Source organism: Rattus norvegicus, chromosome 18 (genome assembly GCF_021556685.1).
Source record: "Rattus norvegicus strain SHRSP/BbbUtx chromosome 18, alternate assembly SHRSP_T2T, whole genome shotgun sequence".
Taxonomy (NCBI): domain Eukaryota; kingdom Metazoa; phylum Chordata; class Mammalia; order Rodentia; family Muridae; genus Rattus; species Rattus norvegicus.
In genome coordinates this window covers 31,210,597-31,233,205 of record NC_141551.1, presented here as the reverse complement: position 1 = coordinate 31,233,205, position 22,609 = coordinate 31,210,597, and the positions used below count along the sequence as shown (strand labels likewise).

At 44.3% G+C, this 22,609-nt stretch overlaps 1 protein-coding gene and 1 long non-coding RNA gene across 2 annotated transcripts in view; one reads left to right on the top strand and one right to left on the bottom strand.

Moving 5' to 3' along the window:
* The window catches only part of Arhgap26 (Rho GTPase activating protein 26), a gene marked incomplete at its 5' end in the record, with an annotated part of 285,967 nt that overhangs the window by 125,862 nt on the left and 137,496 nt on the right, over positions 1-22,609 (bottom strand). The window contains 3 exon segments of the mRNA NM_001395140.1: positions 15,074-15,179; positions 16,655-16,713; positions 18,632-18,719. Of these exon segments, the coding sequence (NP_001382069.1) occupies positions 15,074-15,179; positions 16,655-16,713; positions 18,632-18,719 (253 nt within the window).
* On the top strand, positions 11,019-21,651 carry LOC120098335 (uncharacterized). Its single transcript, XR_015642920.1, has 3 exons — positions 11,019-11,317; positions 12,392-12,539; positions 21,269-21,651. It is a non-coding gene; the product is annotated as an uncharacterized LOC120098335 (long non-coding RNA).

The window sequence follows — 22,609 nt, the reverse complement described above, 5'->3', positions numbered from 1 at the left end:
GGTTTTAGTACTATTTCTAAACAGTAGTGTAGCTTCCAAAGGAAGGTTCCTTGCAGTGGGGTAAAACAGAAGACAAGTGAAAAGCAACCGCCTTCAAGGGTAGGTAAGAGCAGGGAGAAGCAATCAGGGCCTAGAGATCTCAGCAGAAACAAGTGCTAGAAGGGAAAAATAGTGTAGATGACCCAAGAAAACAAGAGCCTACACAACATAGCAGGAGCTTCCCCTCAATCCCAGGCCTGGCCCCAATCTGCTAGGTGAGCTAGACAGCTGTGCACACCCAGAATCAGGAAGAACTCCCCTATTTTCTTTCCTCGCTTGTTAGCCTGAGACTAGGTCTTGTTATACAACCCAAGTTAGGCTGGAACTTAGGACCCTTCTTCTGCCTCTCTGCTGTTGGGTTGAGATTTCTCTTTGACTCTACAGTTCACCCCATGAATTTCATACCACTCAGAAAGGTCAGATGTGTCCTCTAAAAAGATGCTGGCCAGAAATAGTAACACACTACAGAGGGGGTGACCTGCGCATCTAGGAGCACTGAGCCCTTTCTAAGGGCTGCATTTGCTATTGCTCCACCACAGGGGAACTAGCATGTGAGAAGGCTTCCCAGACATTATACTCTGCGATTAAAAGGGCCGGCCAGAGCCCTAGGTGGAATCATGAATCAAGGAGCTCTCTGGGAGGCTCAACATCAGCCCTGTGAATCCTGTGAGAGATTCACCCCTTTGATGCCTTGGGTTCTTGGTTCTTCATTTCTGTGGGCTTTAAGCTAGGCTGTTCTAATTCTCATCCTGGGAATATACTCTACCAACCTCTACCCCACTCCTATGGACTGGGTAACCATCTTATAGGTTGACTGATAAGTAGTGACTGATAATTGTCCACTCTCAAAAAGACACTAAAGCAAGATGTACAGAAAGATAATTTGAAACACACACACACACACACACATGCACATGTTTGCTAAAATTTTTTCATGTACATGTTCATATATAAATGATTCTCTCTGACTTCCAGGGGAAACCATTAACATGAACGTTGATGTAGTACTTTGAATGAGATGCCCCCCACCTTCCACCAGACTTGGGCATTTGAATGCCTGGTCTCTGGTCAGTGGTACTGTTTAGAGAGCCTCAGAAGGCATCGTTTTATTGGAGAAAGTGTGTGCCACTGCATATAGGCTATGACGCTATGAGGTTCCAAGGACGTGTGCCATTCCCAGTGAACTCTCTGTCTCCTGCTTGTGGTTCAGCTGTCCCTGCAGTCACCTGCTGCCACAATTCCCTACCAGGATAAGCTCTTGTACAACTCCCTCAGGAAGCTAAGACCATAAACCCTTTCCTTTGTAAGTTACCTTGTCCATATATTTTACCAAGGCAACAGGACAATAACTAGTACAATCGGTGTTTATGATTTAAATTATCTTTTGATATTTTAAAACTGATTTATGTGTGTCTACTTAGAGATATCTGGTAAGACTGAGACAGAGACAGAGACACAGAGAGAATTTCCAAAACTGGTATCAAAGTGTTCTGCCTTTTTAGCCTATGTTCTTCATCCCATTTTATCTTTTAAGGTAAGTGCTTTCATTCCTACAAATGCCTTGTGAGTAGGCCAACATTATTTATCCCTTGCCACATTAATAGGACGTGGAGTTGTTTCCTTCTTGTCTGAACAACACTGTACACACCCTCTCACACATGTGAGATCTGGCAAGATGACCAATAGCAGAATTGCAAAGGTGCAGCGCTTATGCAGTTCTCAATACTCACAATTTATTCCCACAATGAATCAGTCACTGAGTGGAGTGATGACCAGACAGAAGAGGGGGGAAGATTGGGGTGATGGACAGACAGAAGAGGGGGGAAGATTGGGGTGATGGACAGACAGAAGAGGGGGGAAGATTGGGGTGATGGACAGAGAGAAGAGGGAGATCTCTGAGAATCCAGAAGAATTCCTTCATATTATGTGAAAAAATGTTAGACCCTTCTGAGTATTTCAAGGACATACAGACAATTTTTGAAAAGAGAAAATAGTTAAAAGGTAAATCCAATAATAAGGTTCAAATGTGTGTGTTGGTCACTGTTATCCTTCACAGCAGCCTCCAGACTTCAATATAAATCAAATCAAATGGGAGGTCCTTAAAATCGGAAAGCTCTGCTTGTCACATTGTGACTGAGGGACTTTAATGGGCCTAGTGAGTTCCTCCTCAGACACACACACACACACACACACACACACACACACACACACACACACACCTAGTAGTTTGGTCAATATAAAATAACCAAGATATATTTTACAATGCTTATTAACATAGTGAATATAAAATGTTGACCTGCTAACACAACAGTTGTTATGTACACATGACTATCTCTAGTAGCATGGCCAATGTTAAACTAACCAAGATGTATTTTTAAAAGCCATCAAAACAAATTCAAGTGGTTAAATTTCAAGCTAGGAGTCTACTATCTCATGTCATAAGTAGATTAAGGACTCTTCAGGGAGAAAAAAACTTCATATTTTGATGATCATAAATTCTAAACAGAACATACAATGCTTGTTTACATAGCTCTGTAAAATGTTGGCCCTCTAACAGAACAGTAATTGTTATGCACTTTTGAAATGTTAAAGGAATTCTTGCTAAGATTATGACAACTCTTGTTCTAAGTAATAATTAGAGCAAGTCTAATGCTATAATTAAAGTAACGAAGAGGAAAAATATAGCCTTAGCCGCCACTGTGTGGTCTTTGCTTCTGGCCTTCTCAAGTAGAGTTGGGCTCTCTACCTTAGCTCTTACACCACCACGTACCTCACACCTAGGCCCTGGTATCCAGCATTACAGCGCAGTTTATCTGTGGACAGACTCTGGTTCCCCTCTGATATCAGACCCTGTCTCTGATAGGGAGGTCCCGTGCTAATCTTTGGGGACCTGTGTAGCATAGTATGGCTAGAAGCAGTGAGTCAACCAGTCAGTCAAAGCGCTGATAAACAAGTCAGCCTTTCTGGATGGGTGTTAGCAACAAGACATCCAGTTAAAAATAAACTAACAGCATTGGAAATAGGAACTACAGAACTGGAAATAGGTCCTGCAGGCTGTATGTCTTCTATTACAATAGTCTAACCCATCACTGTAGTGTGAAGGATGCCACAGACAATATAGAAGCAAAAGAGCAAGGCTGTTGTCTGGTAAAACTCTATAAACACTAACATTTGAATTTCCTACGATTTTCATGTATCATAAAATATTGTTCTCCTCTAGATTTTAAATTATTATAAATAAAATTAACTATTTATTCTTAGCTTATAATTCATACCAACACAAGCGGCAGAGGGGCTCCAACCCCTGCTCTAGCAGATCTGACAGAGAAGTCAATAGGAAGAAAAGCAAAGGACTCATTAGTCTGGATAGGCCAAGAGGAGGAGGCTAGGATAGATGGGAAGTAAGCAGAACTGTTAGTGCCTATCGTCGGGACCAGAGAGATGGCAATAAAGAGCATGGTTTTACTGGCAGTTTATGTGAACTTAGAACTAGCTACACAAACTAATTATATTATATAAACATATTAACTAATGGCTAAAGAAGTAAGAAAAATAACCTGGCATCATTAACAGATGGGGTAACACTAACTGAGATAAATCAAGCAGGCAAACAGAGAGCAAAAATTCCTAAGTCACAGGTTTCCCATTTCTAACACTGCTGAGCGCCTGGCCCACTCCCTGGCAGAGGTATAGACAAAGGACAGGGGAAAAGACAGACAAAGGGATTCTGTCTGAGAACAACCAAAGATTGATGTCCTGTCCCTGTCTCACCCAGTCCCACTGCGTGAAGCTATAGATACCTCCCAAGTTCAAAGGGGTCAGAGTCTGCTCCTCTCACTGAAAATAATTACAACTGTTTAAATAGCGCACATGGTTATTATATTAAAAAATCCAAAATAAAGAAGCCAAGAGAACAAAAGTTCTCTTGAATGCAGTGTGTGTGTGTGTGTTTGTGATATAAGTAAATTTTTTAAGTTAAAATAGCCTTCTAATTTTATTGCTGAAGAAACTAAAGATGCACAAATTATCTCAAAACTGTGCATAAAATGAGTTTGAAAAGAAACAGGAGGAGAAAGCTGGTCAGGCCAAGCTTTCTATATTGTCGCCAAACAGAAACAAATACTTAGCAACTTGCCCTGGCCTCGGCAAATGCTACAATAGACTAATACATGTGAATCAGAAGGCCAAGACTTCCTCTCCACCTAGCTCTGGCCACACCTCCTTCATCAGAGATTATCTGAGTCATCAGACACCCGGGACAACACAGTTGCCAGTGGGCTGGCAAACATCAGAGACTTCGCAGAAGAAAGGTATCGCAAAGTCAGCTCTCCAACGGGTGACCCCTGATACTTACCCCGGATACTTTTTATTCTTCCTTTCATTTTTATTCAACAAATGATCACAAAGTACCTAATTTATGGGCAAAACATTGTGTAGATGTCAGGGATACAGAACAGACAGACACTGTCAACTCACAAAGCTCACAGCTCAGGAGAAGTTGGCAATAATAAATAACCAAGTAAGTAACATACAGAGTGCATTTGATGATGACACATGCTGTGGGGGGAAAACCTAAGTAAATAGGTGGGTGGGGGATGCTGGGACAGAAGGCTGCAATTCTCTGACCAACTGAGGAAGTCATTTAAAGATGGGGACAGACGTAAGGGAAGGGGGAACTAAAGGGTTATATCCCAGACACTGCAACCAAGACTGGGAAACAGCAGGTCAGGGGAGCTTTTCATGGCAGAAAGAGTGAGAAAGAAGGAAAGTTTGAAGGTGATTCAGCTACACAAAGTCATGGCAACGCTTTACACGGTACTTCCCTGGAGTCCGAGGTAGGAAAGCCTGCATAAGTTCAAGAAGAATGAACAGCAAGATGGGATTTGTGAGCAGCAAGCACAGACACCTACTTGAGAAGCTCCAAGAACATGGAGAAGTGTGATGCTGTCCACAGGGAGTGGGCCTGGGGAAGCTCTTTTAAGTTCTTGTTTTCTTAGTTTTGGAAGAACTGAGTAAATCCCATGTATATGTGCCAATGTGAAAACTTCAAGGATGGGAGGAAGAGAATGTTAGAGGGTGAGAGTGGCAGGCTGCCTTTAGGAGGGAACACGGGGGGCTGGCACAAACGCAGGCATAGGTGCTAATCTGGTGGCAGAAACCTGGGGAAGTTCTGAGTGAATCTACTTCTTCTGTCAAATGGGAAGTAAAATCTGAGATAATCCTTGGAAAAGAAGAGGCAGTGGCTGAAGAAAACGCAGAGCGTATGGGTTGGGGATTTAGCTCAGTGGTAGAGCACTTGCCTAGCAAGCGCAAGGCCCTGGGTTCGGTCCCCAGCTCTGATAAAAAGAAAAAGGAAAAAAAAAAAAAACGCAGAGTGGTGCCAGTTAGCCCACGGAACCTCAAGAGTGCTTTGCAATACCTCATGGTTCAACTCTGCTTCAGTTCTGTTGCTGCCCCAGAAACCTCCCAATAGCCTTCCTTCTTTTACACATAGTTTAAATGTCTCAAAGCTAACTTTTGTTGCTTACAACCAAAACAACTCTGTGTTGAGGCCTAGGACGTTCTAGTTTCTCAATGAAAGCCCGACTTGAACAAAGTTGGACCCGATTGTGTGTACCTTCAAGGATACAGGAAGACCTTGCAGTATATTGGCAAGACAAATTACTTTGGGTTCCTTTCCCGTTGAACAGACGAGAAAAACAGGCTTATATTTTTCTTCCAGGATTGGAAACACAAGATCAGGATGCTGCTCCGCCCAAAGAAAACTGTCCTGTGCAAAGCAGAGAGGGCTCACAGGGCGGTCTACAGTATCTTAGCCTTTCTTCTCACCTTTTATGAGTTGAACTGGAAAAAGGACTAAGTATCTACTAAGGAAGAAGAAGCTGCATGTGTGTATGCACAGTCTTCCTTGAAAATATATGGAAATTTCAGTGACTTAAAAAGACTGTGCTTGGGGCTAGGCTGGGCAGCAGAGAGGATGCACTGCACCCAACAGCAATGTTTAACACAGGATTCTATGTGACAGGGCAGTGAAAGTGAATCACGAAGAAAGTCAGTCGCCCACAGACATGGACCTTTCCAATACCACAGAGAAGGGTGGAAATTTCCAGATTATGCAGACTGAGATGAGTCTTTGTGATAGAATGTGTCCCCCTTCAGGAAATTAAGAATTATTAAGCTGCAGTAAACACAGCTGCTTCTGAGATGAAATCAGCCTTGTGACACCAGGAGCACGAGGCGGGAGGGGCAAGTGAGTGAGAGCCATCATGGAAATCGGGCTCTGCTCAGCTAGCTCTGATGAACAGGTGCTTGGCTCCCTGGCACTGAATCCTGGAGGCCCTGAATCTTCACAGAGAAGTGTGAGGTCTGGTGCAAGGTGGGACCTGAAACCAGATATAACAGCTTTCTCCCAGCTGGCACTGTGCTAGCTCTTCTTCCTCTAGGAAGAGGGAGATGCTCAGCCCTCTGGCCCAATATGTAGCAGGGAGCAAGAGAGAAGAGGGAGAGCAGAGCATATACACATGGAAGTCTCGGGCAGGAGGGGCCCTGTGTGCTGTGTTCAGCAGCACGCCCCAAAGTCTCCCTATAAAGTAACTGTGAAGAAAGCTCTGTCAGTCAGTAACAGTAGCCCAACTAGCTGGAGTTTAAGGGCTTCAGTAACCGTCCCATCTGCCTGCCGTCTCCCCACTTCTCAGATGCAAGGAGCTGACATCTGCAGCAGACGTTCCACGTGTTCATCACAGTTTTATGCACATTTAATTTAACCCTCACAACTCCAGGACAGCAGGTGCTATTATCATCTTACTTTGGTTTTCCCAAGAAGAAAAAACTAGTTTACTAGAACGTTCTCAGACAGAATAAAGTAGACACAGTAGGAGTTAAGCAGCCAATGTCTGTCCAAGCTCTTGGACCTTTTTCAAATGAGGCTGTGTACTGTCTGCGCCTTGGGCTCACTCCCCCACCCACTGCCTTCAGGCTTCCCCACTGGAGTGCTTTAACCTGGTTTCAGGGCTGTGTGTGTGTTGACTGACATTTTAATGTGTGCTTCTCTGTGTTGGCTGTTAGAGTTTACGAAGGTCTGGAACTATGATTGGGAAACTATAATATCAGGCAACAACTGCCCAACATGAGTTAGAGGCTGTTCTAGCTTAAATGTTTATGATACAACGAAAGGCCATATGGAGCTAGGGATATAGCTCAAGGGTTAAACACTTGCCTAGCATATATGAGGTTCTAGGGTCCACCCCTAACTCCACCATATATTCATTCATACACACAGAAAGGTTGGGGGTAGGCATTGGTTTCTGCAAGGTTATGGGAGAAAACAGATCCAAAGCAGGCCTTCTGGCTCCAGTATGCTCTCAGTGCCCAGAGATGAACTCCAAATTCCTACAAGTCTGCCTTACCACATATGAACCACAACTACTTGAAGAATTGGTGAGAAACCACTCCGTGTAAATGAGAAAAAGAAAAGTATTTTATGTGGTAGGGACAGGGCTCAGTTGGTAGCCTGCTTACTTACCATTCACAGTGCCCTTGGTTTGATCACAGTAAACCTAATATAATGACGCACACCAGTAATCTCAGCACCTGGGAGGTGGAAACAGTAGGATTGGGAGTTCAAGGTCATCTTTGGCGGCATAGAAAGTTTGAGGCCAGGGGTTGGGGATTTAGCTCAGTGGTAGAGCGCTTGCCTAAGAAGCGCAAGGCCCTGGGTTCGGTTCCCAGCTCCGGAAAAAAAAGAACAAAAATGAAATAAAATAAAATAAAAGTTTGAGGCCAGCCTGGGTTCCACAAGGCACCATCTCAACGTGCACTCACTGCTCCCTCAAAAAGAGCTCAAGGTCATTCTCAGGTGCCCAGGAACCTGGAGACCAAGCTGGGAAGACAAACCTAGCTAAGCAGGCAAGCAAAGCTCGGGAGAACTCAGCCTGTGGTGCACAGCACGCTGGTGCTCGGCCAGAGGGGCCTGCAGCTCCCCAAGGGCACTTCATCACTGCTCCCAGGGCCAGTGCACAACCCCGGGCTCTGCTGCACCTGGCAATGGAGGAGCTAAGACAGCAGGTCGTCGTTATTCTTGCTTTTACAATACTACCAGCAGAAGACAGTGGCAGGAACTAAGAAGGAAAGAGAGGGGACCCTTTCCAAAATGTGAGAGGAGAACTCCAAGGCTGGCTCCTTGAGTTATAAAAAGATAAATTATAAAACAGGAAAGTCACTGAGAAATAAATCCAAACGTGAGCGGAAGAACTAAACATCAATGAGGAAGGTGAATTCCTAAAAAGTTTGATTTTATAAGGCTGTGTATGTGTGTGTGTGTGTTTGTGTGTGTGTGTGTGTGTGTGTGTGTGTGTGTGTGTTCCTGTCTCTTTCTTTTACCCTAATCCTGAAGGCCATACACCATGAAGCTCTCGGGCTGCCGGTTTGACAAGTGGGCTAACTAAAGATTGACCTATGATTACTCCTGCCCTTCCGTTGATTTAAAGTGATAGCTGTCTGCTTGCTTTAAAATATGTGGCTGTTGGGCTGGGGATTTAGCTCAGTGGTAGAGCACTTACCTAGGAAGCGCAAGGCCCTGGGTTCGGTCCCCAGCTCCGGAAAAAAAAAACAAAAAAACAAAAAATATGTGGCTGTCCTCTCTGCTGCCCCTTTGAACAGGTTTTCCTTTGGCTCTACCAAAAATAGCTGAGAGGGTCTTTTGAGAATTATTAGTCTTAAAATAAACAAAACAGAACAGAACAATGTCTCCCCGCCCTGGAAAGATGAAAAGGAAACCTGTTGCAAACGGTATCACTTGGTTCTTGCAGCGACCTCTAACCTACCATAAAAAGCAGGCCATTCTTGAGAAAAGAATAAAAGAGGCGGTCAGGGCAGCAATTCTCCTAGCCCTTCCCCAAACTCTCTTTGAAGATAAGCAGGCTGTTAGTAAGCCTAACACCTGCATCATGACGAGGCAGTGATAGGCATAAGAACTGGGCCAGGCACAAGAGACCGCGGAGGTCCATGGGAAACTGGAGATGCGCACCCTGGCGGATAGTGTGGCTTCTCCTCAGCTCTAGCCAACTGCTAACAGAGACGTTGGAATTTTTCAAGTAAAGTTACCCCCTTTAGAAGCGCCTGAAACCTGTTTGAACTTTTCAACCAGCAATGTACCATGGGACAGAACACATGTGGGCTGCTCCAGCTAGCGGCTGGTTTGCAACGTATAGGGAAGAAAGGATGACAAGGGAGCTGGACTGCATGCTCACACACACTCTCCCCCGGAAGCTTCTGATCTAATAGGATTGAGAGACAGTCAGCAAACTGTGCCGAGGGCAGAACGTGATACTCATAAAAGGGGAACAGAGAAGATAATGGGAGCTCAGGAACGTGAGAGGCGCTTGAAGCAGGCAGGAATCTTGCAGACTGAAGCATGTGATGATCTGGGCTGAAGCTGAATGAGGTAGTTTTGAGCAGGCAGAGGGTATGAAGTGGCCGTTCCCGAAGAGAGGAAACGACTGGCAAAGGGAAAAGATGGAGCAGGGAAGATGCTTGAGAAATGACCAACCAATATCCCATAGTGCCATCTACAATGCAGCCCGTAATAGAGAGGCCAGGGTGATTACAGAGACAAAGACAGGGCGGCGACGTCCAAAGGGGCTGAACACTGTATGAAGCGTTTTATAGAATGACAATGGAGAAACTGCTTTTGGAGTTTTTATCATTTTGTTTTTATGCGGGTGAGTCAGTCATATGTTGGAACACAGTGTGTTTCGAGTTCTTTACCTGCAGGGGCTGTACTCTGTGGACTAGAGCGGAAGCAGCTGCTACAACCAGGGAAGGGCCTTTGCAAGAAGCCTGGGAAAGACAGGCAGTCTGGGGAGTTAGTGATGAAAACAGAATTATGTGGATTTATAGAATAGAAACTAACTGGACTGGGTGATGCATGCTGGCAAAGCTAGCACTTTTGAGGCTGAGGCAGAGGACTGAGAGTGTGAAGCCAGCTTGGAACTAGCAGCCAGAATATGGCCCCATGTGATATCAAGCCAGAACCACCAGTGGCCCAGCAGCCATGCATTCCCACAATGGCAGCAGTAGAGTGTCTAGCGGCTACCAGAGAGAACATAGGTTTGGGAAACGGGGTACACAGCTGATGGACAGCAGCCTGAGAAACCGTAGGAGTCTCCATCTCTGACAGCAATTGTATCAGAAACATTAAGTGCACTCAGTGCGAGTGTAAATTCTCACTGCTATTTGTTCTACAGCACCACTGGCAGAGAAGAAAGCACTAGCATTTCTCACGCAGTCATACTTCATTCTGACTTTTATCTTTGGAGCCTGGGATGGAGAGAGCACAGTAGAGTTATGTGGGAGACATGTGCCAGTGTGTGTATAAGTACACACCTCCCTTATTGCTGACCCTCTAAGAATATCATGGAAGGCTATTTAACCATTAGGTGCTACTCTTTTTGGAGCCAAGGTCTACCTTGCCTTGTAACCACAACATTTCTACATAAGCTCAACGCACTGATTCTAGATCCTAAAAGAAACTTGGATGTTCCCTTCTTGATTTGAAGGATGCAAGGACTCAGGCTTCAGTCATGATTGAGAAAAAAAAAATCAAAGCCACCAGATCCTTAAAAACTTCTGCCAAAAAGAAAGTCTTTCTTACTTCCATGCCAAGTGTTTGTGTTTGCCCTGCAATTTCTTTTCATGATCCCTGTAATTGTTAGACTGTTGTCCTTTCAGAAAGTTCCACATGATAGATGGTCAAAATAAACATCAGATAATAGAGGGACGAAAATAACCAGGAATTGGGGGAGGGGCATAAGCACAAAGTCGTATTTGCCTTCTTTATTAGTCGTTAACCCCCAAATCTCATAATTCGATATACATAAGCCAAAACCACAGAAGTTGGCCATTTGGTCCCATGTGTCCAGATGAGTCATCATACCACAGGAAGATCTCTAGTGAGCCTAACATCAGCTCACTATGACTTCACTAAGGCTCCTAGGAGCAGACACTACAAGCTGCCTACATGAGGCTGCCTACAGAAAGCTCCTATTCTGTTTTTCATTCTAGTTAGTGTCTGCTTCCCTCGGTAGTTCGGGTAAATCCTGTCTGTTGTAACCTACTCATGAAGATTCCCCTCTTCCTCATAATTGTTTTGGACCAAGGGGACCAGGAAATGTGTTGGCAAGTCTGTGGAGAACATCTTGGAGAGCATCATTGTAACTCCTGAAGTGGCTCAAGAAGAAACACGGTTTCTTCTATCTCTGCCAAGCACTGACGACACAAGGTAACATCTTATGGCCTCTAGAGGAGGCTGGCTGAGCTGGAAATAACCTGGGGCCTTCAGAAGCCACAAATTAACCAGCTCCCAAGGCTGAGTCTTTGTAAGGAAAGAATAGATTCCTTTATTAAGCCATTTTGAATTAGGAGTTCTCTTAATTGATGTTCAAAACATCCTAAACAATGTCAGATCGCCTAAGCCACACTTGGGAAACTATCAAAAACATAACAGTAAGATTTATTTCTTACAAAGTGTTTTGGGAAAACCAGCTCTGAAAAGGTTATTTTTTAATACTGACCCCTGATATATAGAGAGTGCTGTGAAATCCTCCTACAGAGTGTAGACACTGTAATAAAGTTAAGGATGAGCCACTGTGAATGATATGTGTGGGGATAGCCAACATACTTGGAACCATCAAATATGTAAACATTAGGAAACTATGGTGAAGTCTGTCTTTATTACTCATCCCCTGTTTTTTTATTCCACAATTATAAGATCAGGAATTTTCTTTCTTGTTTCTGTTTTGAGCCATACCTGCCCCCATGCCTACCTAGTGAAGACAGAGAAAATCTCAATCTCTCTCCCTTTCTCTCCCTTTCTCTCCCTTTCTCTCTCTCTCTCTCTCTCTCTCTCTCTCTCTCTCTCTGTCTCTCTTTCTGTCTGTCTTTCTGTCTCTCTCTCTCTCTCTCTCTCACATAAACACACACACACACACACACACACACACACACACACACACACACAAGAAAACTGAGACATAAGGAAGTAGAACTAAAGAGATCCAAAGCTAGCTGAACATGACTTCCTTTATAATGAAAATGTTTTGTGGGCTATGTGTTATTGTAAAATAAATTTGTGTGCTTAGAGGTCTAAATCTGACCAAATTTTAATACCAAATCTGGAAAAACAAAGACAAGATTTTTAAAAGACTGATTTAATAATAGCAACGGTATCTTTTGTATTTGAAGAGTCAGTTTTCTTCTTCCATCATTAATGTACTTCAAAATTCCGACTCATATTCCTTTTTAATATCATCTCCCTTTCCTCACAATGTTTTATGTATGGCCTCTCCTGCTGCAGGCCAGTGGGTCTCAAAGGTCGTCTGTGTCTTATGTCTTATCTACCTGGAAAACAACCCAGAAGTGCAGCAGCTGCTAGAAGGGTCTCAGTGTGGCCCAGAAGTGCCAGCCTGAGCAAGCATCTGCGGTGACTCCAGGCGCATATGCAGGCGAGTGACTCCAGATTGCACACTGATCCCAAGGCACAGATAGAAAACATCTAATTATCATAGTAGATTTAAGCTGGATCAACACAGACATGCGCATGGTTGCCTGTAATTTTGATGTTCCCCCTGAGGTCTGGAACAGACCCAAGTTCTCCATGACTTGGATACATTTTAGTAATCATTTTGCTTTAGAGGTCAGGAGTTTTAATGTTTCCCCTAAAAGCCTCTGCCAATTCCCCAGATGTACTTTTTCTTGAGATTAAATATAAAATTCCTAGAAATTTTATATAAATATAAAACTTTATAAAATATAAAACAAACAGTTATCATACATATTGCCTGACTTTGTACCAAAGGCTGAGATCTACAGGCAGAAGAGTAGGTAAGGAGAGAAGTAAACACTGGGTTTTCCAGCAGTCGGCCCTGAAACCAAAACTTAGGAAGGAAGCTGCCCATTAAGCAAGTGGCCAGGGAACAATAGCCCAGGCCAATCCTAGGCTCAGTCTGAACCTGAGAACACTGGAATTAAACAACGCTGCCCCAGGTTCAGTTTCCCTTACAGCTGGGCTCTAAAATAAGGGCCACAGTGTAAGTGGAGCTCAGCTCAAGTGTGGTCTGAGAACTCCCCTGAGCGCCACTGAAAACTCATCTGGAAGCCAGCTCTGTGGCCCAAAGGCTGCTTCACCTCAGCAGCTCCAACCCACAGTAAGGAACAGGAGTGAGGTGACTGGTAGACATCCTGATGCTTAAATGAACAAGGAAATGGCAGAAGGCCAAGGCACCCATCACCAAATTACACAAAGGGCTCCAGATATGAAATAAACAAACCCCGGGGACGGGTTGGGGGAAACAAAGCAACAGGTCCACACCACGGGCACAACCTGCATGTTCTCCAGCTGTATTATGTCCTGAATTAGAAAGAGCATGGACTACTGTATTATTGCTTTAACTGTTTTCTTCTTTAGAGTCTCAATCCTCGGGACAATTTACAAATGGAAAAATTTCGATTTGGGTTCTGTTGGATCACCACTGATTTTTGATCCAACTAAGCCCATTCCGATCTCATTGCATGTAAAGAACCAGCTTTCAGTTAGTGTCCAGCCCTTCTCTCTCCCACCTGCTCCCAGCAGGCTTCACGGCCATTTGAAATTAAGAGGCTGCTGCACCTCCTCATATACTCAGCAGAGAGTGCCCCTGGAACCTCCTACTTTAATGAGTACCTGAAGGATGCAAAGCTCTGTTTGCAATGACAGAAACCAGCTTTCTAGGGTAGCAAATGCTCAACTCTGGGTTGTTTGGAGCAAGCACCAAGTTCATTTCAGAGCACTGGGAACTGCTTTCTGTGCTCCCATTACTTTAAGCAAACGTCATGGTGTTCTTTGGACATTCTGGAGGTATTCTCCCTGCAAACTCACGTGTCCTGGACCATGCTTCCTAATTATTTCTGAATATGCAGTCCAGCTATGACATCACAAAAAAGTAATTAATAATGGAAAATTCCTCGGCTCTGCCCTCTTGCTTCTCACCAATGCACAAAATACCCTTGGTTCTTTATAACAGCCTTATAAATCTTTATGGTATATGTATGTGCACCCCACAATGGAAGGTAGCATGAGATGCTTAACAGATGAGGGAAAACTAACCACAACAGTCTCCCGCAGGTGAGCGTCGGCTTGTCCCAAAGGTTTGGTTTAATGGCATGAGCAAAGCACTGGTTAAGGGAAGATTTACAGCACGTCAGTTCAGGGAGGGTGGGGCTTAATGAATGAGTAAAGTCTACATTGACACTCCACCACCACCATCTTACTATAATGAAGAATACTTAATTTAAGAAAGGTCAGAACACAGCATACACGTAATGACTAACACCAATTCCTCAAGGCTATTCGGAAATGGGTGAGGCAACAGAAAACACTAAAATTAAAAAGCATCACAGTGCTGTTAAAACTTCTAGCACAAAAACTAGCCCCTTATTCAACACTTGGGTGATGTTGCAGGTCAAGAGGACATTTGCCAAAAATAAGTCCCTTGTTCTCTAGGCTTCTTCAAAGGCTTTAATAAGGTAAGCTTAAAAATCAATGGCCTAATAGATGAAGACAAGATCCATACTTGGTGAATGAGGAACCGAAGAAGTGGGTAAAGCTGTGGCTTGTCCGTGGTTTAAGAACAGACACTTCTGGAACCAGGGCATTCTTGCTCCAAATCCAAGTTCTATAACCACACAACATATCACTTTTCCTCAGACAACAAAAGAAGGTCTAAACCCTGAAAACTTCACGGTAACCAGGAATAATGGCTGACATAGTCTGGATTGGAGAGTCACCCTGCAACCTCTGGTGAGCTGCACTGTGGCCTTCTTGTGGTTCCTTGGCAAAGGCCGCTTGGCACGAAACGTGTTCTCTACAGTCACCACTGCACGAATTTGTTTCCTGAGCCTCCAGCCTACCTGACGTCACAGTGGGAGACACACACTGACTTCCTGTGGGGGTCAGAACTCTCCTGGGTTAGGAGAGAGTTGTAGTGGGGGAGGAACCTACTTTGCCAGGTGGTTCATGAGCAGCTGCAACATCTGCCGATTCTTCTCTGGGAGCCGATGAACAAGGCTATGGATCTCAGAGACGCGAGTCTCTTGGTTTTCCAGCTCTGTGAAAAAGAGGGGTACCATTTTATTGGAGTCACAGCTAAGTTACTGGACAAGACCAAGGGGGAACTAAAGCCTTGGCAGTAACATGGGAAGGATGTTCTTGAGGATTCACCACTGTGCCTCACATGCGTGCTTAGGACCAGCGTGGCAGGCTCCACAAGGCCTTTCAGTGTGCTTTCTGTACCAGAGTTCATCCAGCTAATGATTGTGATGAAATGGAGCTGGTCAACCACATACCCAGGGAAGGAACAAACACGGGAGCAGCTGGCTCCCTAGAGGGCCAACTTCATTTCAAGGAAAGAAGGAACTTTATGCACTTGTGAAGTGGTAAACAGATCTTATGTGAACATCACCAAGGTCTCAAATTTCAAAATGATGTATCCAGATGCACAAAAAACCACCACCATGCTTAAGTTACAAGTAACACACCAGCTGAATATGAAGAACACAGTGGCAGATAGAACATTCAAATCTTTCTATCACTCTGTAGCCTGCACTTTTTGATTCAAATTGGGAAGCTTTGTTTCTCTGGGAAATAAACTGCTAATACTCACCATATCTATTTATAGAACTGATGTGAAGTTTAACTAGAGAATGGTTGCTATGGGTTTGGAATTTCTCTTGAGAAAGAATCCACATAAACACCATCTTCATTCCTAGCTCTCTCCCGTGCCTTTCTCTTCCTTGTTGGAAAGAACGAGCTCAGGTATATGAGACTAGCGGAACATTGGGTTCTAAAAAATTAGGCCAATAGTAGTTACCAGGGTAAACAAACCCTAAAGGCTAAAAGTATCCAGGGAGAGGCACAAGCTATGGGCATCATAATACCAAGAGCAGTCCTGCCAGGTTTAAATCTGATAGAGAATCTAACTGCCCATCGCTGCTGGTCTGCCCGACGTAGACAGATTCCAATAGACTTAGGGCAGCTTGAACCTAATCCCTATGTGTTTTAATAGCAGTAATGTGAACTAGGACTGAGATGATATAGACAAAGAATGATCAGAAGCTGTAAATGGAAGACATGGTGGAAAAGGACTGTTACACAAAGGGTGCCATACTCAAAGAAACACTTCTGCTGCTCAGTTTATGAGACACACAATGTCTAATTCATTTTGTGGAATGTTACTTTAAGGATGGAAAGCTCCAAGAAGTTACAACTCCAATTATCAAAACTAGAAAGGCAAAATTGCTTTTCTGTCTCATCTCACTTTTCTTCTGCTCCCTTCCCTTCCAACCAAGAAAACCAGCTCTTAAGTTTTTTTCTTCCACCAGGAAGTGGCAGTGTTAGTAAGGCCCCTGGCGGTCTTGATTCTACTTCGTTTTCAGTTTGTGACAGAGTCTCGTCGGCTTGTAGGCAGACATTCATATGCAGACTGTGACAGGCTAGGTAGTATTTATATTGGGATTCTGGGTGTTCCTCGAAATAGAAAAATCTATTCTTTTCTCCTTGAAACTTCAACTAAAAGATGCTTACTTGCAGCCTTGATGAAACTTCTTTGAAACTGGTACATCATGAGCGGTCCTGGAAGCATTCTAGAATAAAAATATACACACAGACAGGTCAGCTCCACAGTAAAATGGTCCCTCTTACTGAGCAGCACCCTGAGTACTGCAAAACAGCACAGCACCTTTCAAACACTCAGGGCGAGGAGAAACAGCAGCTCGGGGTAGCAGTGGGACAGAAAGCACGTGACATTTCACCTGAAATCCTGTTTCACAGTTTCCTCACCTCTTCCTCACCTCTTCCTCAACGTCACATCTTGTTATGTCCCCGAGGCTGAACTGGAACTCACTATCTCTCTTCCACTCCCCAGATGCTGGGGGTGTGGGCATTTGCACAGCTTTGCCCTTCTCTCTTTTTGAAGCAGATGGCTACAGCTACGTATCAGTCACCAGGCATCGAGAGCTGATAGGCAAAAGTGCAGCACAAACCCCAAGACCTCCCTTTGGCCTGCTAGTCACCCACAAACAAGAGCGCTTTCGGATATGTCGAGAAACAAGCAATTATCTACATAGTACCTACATATCTACACTAGCTGCTTTAGACCCTCGTTTCTTCAGGAGTTTGTTGTTGAAATCAGTGCTTCTAGAAACACCATAAAAATGTCCCTAGGTGTTTTGTTTCCAAGAGGTATATTACTTCACAGAATAAGAGGGCTACGGGACATGTACCAGCTGAGTGTGAACCTGATTAAGTACAAATGAGCTTTTCCTGATAACCCAGGTAAGAATCAAACAGACTCTTCATCATCTGTGGCTCCAATTTCATTCTATAGCTACCCCAACTTCCCTAGCTCAGCTCTTAGTCACCCCTTGTGCTGTATCACTTGTTACAATGTCCCAAAGAAAGCTTGCACTACCAACTCCTTTCTGTGGCCTCCTTAGCCTAGCCACATGAGTCCTCGTGAAGCCTGTATAGAGGCTTATTCCATGTACGATTCCAGTTCTCCTCTGCTTGAGGCTATAAGCTATCCTCCCATATGATCTCAGCACGGAATACAGTGTTCCTACTGAGTATAAGTTACAGGGCTGTGTGTGTGTGTGCGTGTGTGTGTGGTGTGCTATGTGGTGTGTGTGTATGTGTGTGTGTGTGTGTGGTGTGTGGTGTGTGTGTGTGTGTTTGTGTGGTGTGGGGGTGTGTGTGTGTGGTGTGCTATGTAGTGTGTGTGTGGTGTGTGTGTGGTGTGCTATGTGGTGTGTGTGTGGTGTGCTATGTGGTGTGTGTGTATGTGTGTGTGTGTGTGTGTGTGGTGTGTGGTGTGTATGTGTGTGTGTGTTTGTGTGGTGTGGGGGGGTGTGTGTGTGTGGTGTGCTATGTGGTGTGTGTGTGGTGTGTGTGTGGTGTGCTATGTGGTGTGTGTGTATGTGTGTGTGTGTGTGTGGTGTGTGGTGTGTGTGTGTGTGTGTGTGTGTGTTGGTAGGTAGTGGTAAGCAGTAGTCTATATATAGACATATATGTATATATAATAGTTCAAGGTAATATTTCCTTTCTCCTCCCTGAAACAATAGTTTTCAAATGGCAATTTTTCCACATCTACCCTCTCATTTTTAAGGACCAATATAAGCAATGTATTTTTGTGTGTAAAGCTCAAAACAGTCGCCATAAACCAGGCATTTGATCAAGTCTGCTCAATTGAGTGACATAGCAGCTCTTGTTTTTTTAACAGATCATTCAGGGAAGGCCACGGTTTAGGGTATGTCTAAGGCTAATCATCTTAATGCATCTCATTAAGAGCGGGGCTTTCTAAATCACTCACAGCACCATACCTCAGTGACAGCTCATCAACCCTGAGCAATTTACGATCAGCCTGACCCACTGAACTTAATGCTCTCACACAGAGGCAGTTCCCACATCTCAAACACCCACCCAGCAGCTCTCTGGAGGCTGCAAATAAAACTGCTTTCTTCCTGACCGCATGCTAACTAGGTGGCTTATAGTGGAAATCCCCACCTCAGGTAGGTCTTCAGAGCACTAGTGACGGTCTTTATCTCCCATTCGGCACAGATGTCAGTTTCTGTCTCAGACGCTGCTTTGGGGTCTAAAATGAAGAAAAGACAATGAACAAAACCAAGTTTGAAGAGTGGTAGTGGCAAACGTTCATACACAAAAGCACTCAGCCTCACCACTAACTAGGAAAATGAAAACTAAAGTTAAGAAAACAAGACATTTATTTTGCATATTGTATCAGGGAAACATTGAAAAACCCAAGTATCTATTGTTAGAAGAATATGGCGAAGGCATTCAGCTCGTACGTTCCTAGAGGCAGCTGATATCACTGTGACAGACTGAAAGGAAAGTTGACAGTGTGGATCATCTAGAGTCTGGAGATGCTCACTCCGATCCTGCTCACTAGTAATTCCATTTCTCACCATTTTGCTTTAGAGAATAAAACAATGCAATCATCAAGGTGCAGACCAGGCACATGCAACGCACACTCTTCAGTGGGGAAAGTGAAAGAACGAGACATCCTAAATGTCTAATCAGAGGAGAGTAGCGAAGTGAATTACAGTACACCTCCCGGATGGAATATCACATTGCCACTTTATAAACTTAACATTATATTACTACTGATGACTTTCGACATGGAAAATGCTTGTATTACATAATGATAAGTAAAGAAAAACAGGATTCAAACATTTTTGAGACATAAAAATAGCTGAAAGCAAGCAGTTTCAAATTGTAATAATGGCTGTTAAAGTGGTAAGAATTGTGGTTTTTATATTTTCTGAATTGTATATGGTTTAATTCCATTATTTTTATCATTTTTTTAAACAATTGACTTAACTACAATGAGTACTGCCATAATCATACCTACTCCTGAGAACTTCTTCCTCAGCCTCTTCCTGCATGCAACTTTAGGCAAATGTATTTTGAGTAAACACATTACTGACAGAGAAAACTTCACATAGCTGTCCAGAGTTGCGTGCAAACCTGTGAGAATAAACGGCAGAGGACCGCAGAATGAACAGCTTCATGGGCCACTGGGAGTCACTGTCACTGGCAAGATGGGGCAGGTCACATACAAAAGGGATGGGGAGACAGTAGAGCCTTTAGGTGTGTGAAGGCAAAGCCCACCTTTCCACAAGCAGCCTGGAGACCAGGTCGTGCCCAGCCAGCCCAGCTCACATTCCCTTTCTCTTCTGCATGGCACCTCATTCTTCACTGGGATTCTCTCTCTTACTACTCTATCTACAGTTAGGAGGTGAGGTCAAGACAGACAGCTCAAAGGTACAACTCAGGGTACCGTGAACCAACTCAGGGATGGCTCAGGGCTGGTCTTATTCTAGTCATCACAAAGTTCAAGACTTTTCTAGGAGACAAGGTGCCATTTGGTATGACAGATGCCAGAAGATTGTGTAAGTGCCAAGTGCCACCATTAAGAATCTTAGCCTATAAAACAAATCCAGAAGAGAAGAAGAAAAAGAAGAAGAAGAAGAAGAAGAAGAAGGAGAAGGAGAAGGAGAAGGAGAAGGAGAAGGAGAAGGAGAAGGAGAAGGAGAAGGAGAAGGAGAAGGAGAAGGAGAAGAAGAAGAAGAAGAAGAAGAAGAAGAAGAAGAAGAAGAAGAAGAAGAAGAAGAAGAAGAAGAAGAAGAAGAAGAAAAAGAAGAAGAAGGAGAAGAAGAAGAAGAAGGAGAAGAAGAAGAAGGAAGGAAGGAGAAGGAGAGAGAGCGAGAGAGAGAGAGAGAGAGAGAGAGAGAGAGAGAGAGAGAGAGAGAGAGAGAGAGAGAGAGAATATGAGAGAGAGAGAGAGATACTGGATGACAGACTCAGCACTTGAACCTAGGCATTCCATTTCAGTCAAACAAGCCAGCCCTCTGCCTCCCACCACTCCTTGTCTCTTAGAAAACTCCTTACATTCATACATAGTGGCTGAACTGGCTCAGATCTGAATGAATCACAAGCACTCCAGAGAAGTGGTGTGCCTTTACTTGGCTGTCCCTAGTTCATATTCCCCACCTTTTGAAGGAGTAAGAAAAGATACACAGTGACTTAGATCTGGTTTTCCAGTTTGATATTTAAATGACATGTCAGGTAAATAGAGACTGAAACCGGACTACCTCTTTCTCAATAGTTCCGAGGACTGAATGCCAAGCAAGGGTTTCTGCCTATAGGGCTAAGTGCATTTCCACTGGGAAAGGAGATGAGTCACCAGCATACTGTTCTGTCTGATGAGAAAGAACCCACGTTCATGCTAGTGGGATGAGGTCAAATACTCGTGAATGGCTTAAGGATTTAACCTGTAATTCTCAAGAGAGAACACACATTTGCCACCAGCCCCTCCTATGCAGGCTGTTCCACTGACATACATTTGCAGATGAAGCAGAGAAGGGCTTTAGCTTACAACTCTGTAGCTCATAAAGGCAGGTCACTTGTGCGATGTTTACACATGACCACAGGCAACTTTCTGGATGCACAAAACAAACCACGAAGAAGCATTTTCATGGACTGATAAATCACATGCAGTCAGTCCTCTTATAGCGGATGTCCTTAAAGGTTTAAAAATGTTATTTTCTTAGTGTCCTGATCTCTGAGACATTAATTCTTTTCCTTCTCTGTCATCTGAAGCTTCCTGTTTCCCTCCTGCAGACAGACATGGACAGACTGCTGAAGCCCGAGGCATCCAGGCGCTGTGCTTGACGTGACCTTCCCCCACTCTGTCCCCAAGGCGCATGAGCACTGCTGCACTCTTTGGTTTCTGGATTCAGGACAAACGTTACTGTACATTTTTCTGAGGAATGATCCAACTCCCACCCCAGAGAGGAGAACACGCAAGGACATCAGCGGCAGTTGGCAGGTCTGAGAGTTGTGAACTGCTCCATGAACCGCATTTAGAAAACTAATCATTAGCTTCCACTTTTTTGGGCTCTGTAACCATAGGAATATTGCATAACATTACAGGGAGGAGAGTCGAATTACAGTCCAGCTGGAAGGCTTTTTATAGCGCGGATGAAGCACGGCTCATAACTTGAATGTGTCCATTTTAATTCATTTAATGTCCAAACTAAATTGAACACAACCACCCAGGTTACCTCATTTCCACAAAGACTAGCCTGTTCCTATACCTACTTCCTCCCTCCCTCCCTCCCTCCCTCCCTCCCTCCCTCCCTCCCTCCCTCCCTTCCTTCCTTCCTTCCTTCCTTCCTTCTTTCCTTCTCTTAAGGGGATGTCCTGGTGGCATCTGGGTATCTCTGTAGAACTCTGACCTTTCTCCCCACCCTGCCCCCAACCTCTGCAGAACTTAGTGAGATAACATCCACTGAGGGGGGCAGCACGGTGTTGAAGAAGGCCTGTGAGTGATGAGGCCTGTCTAGGAACTCTCCCACCTCCACCACAGGAATCCAGAAAAACCAGGAGACACAGCCGAAGGAAACTGCTCCTAACAGGAAGCTGCCTTAGACCACACCAAACCAGTTTCAGAGGACCACTTAGTTCACCAAAATTAAGAAACTCAAAGTCACTACCCAAGCTTACATTTTTCCAAAATGACCCAGTTAAATATTTTCTGGTTTGCCTAAGTTAATAAGTATACTTAATTGAAAAAAAATCAATGAGGGACTAGGAGGTGGATTAATGGTTATGGTGCTTGATATGTGAGCAGAAAGACTTGAGTTCGGATCTCCAGCACTTGCATAAAGAGCTAGGCATGAAGGTGTGAGCCCGGCGTATAATGGGGGAGCAGAGATGAGAGGGTCCCTGGAGTTCGCCGGCCGGGCAGTCTAGTGGAATCTGAGCTGCAGGCTCAGCAGAGAGTCCTGGCCTCAAAAAGAAGCTGTGAAATGATAGAGGAAGACAGCCAGCATCAACTTCTGCTCTATCCACACACATGCAAGGCATATATACACACACACGTGCAGATACTCACATGCAGCTGAACACATGCACACACGAGTGCGCACACACACACACACACACACACACACACACACA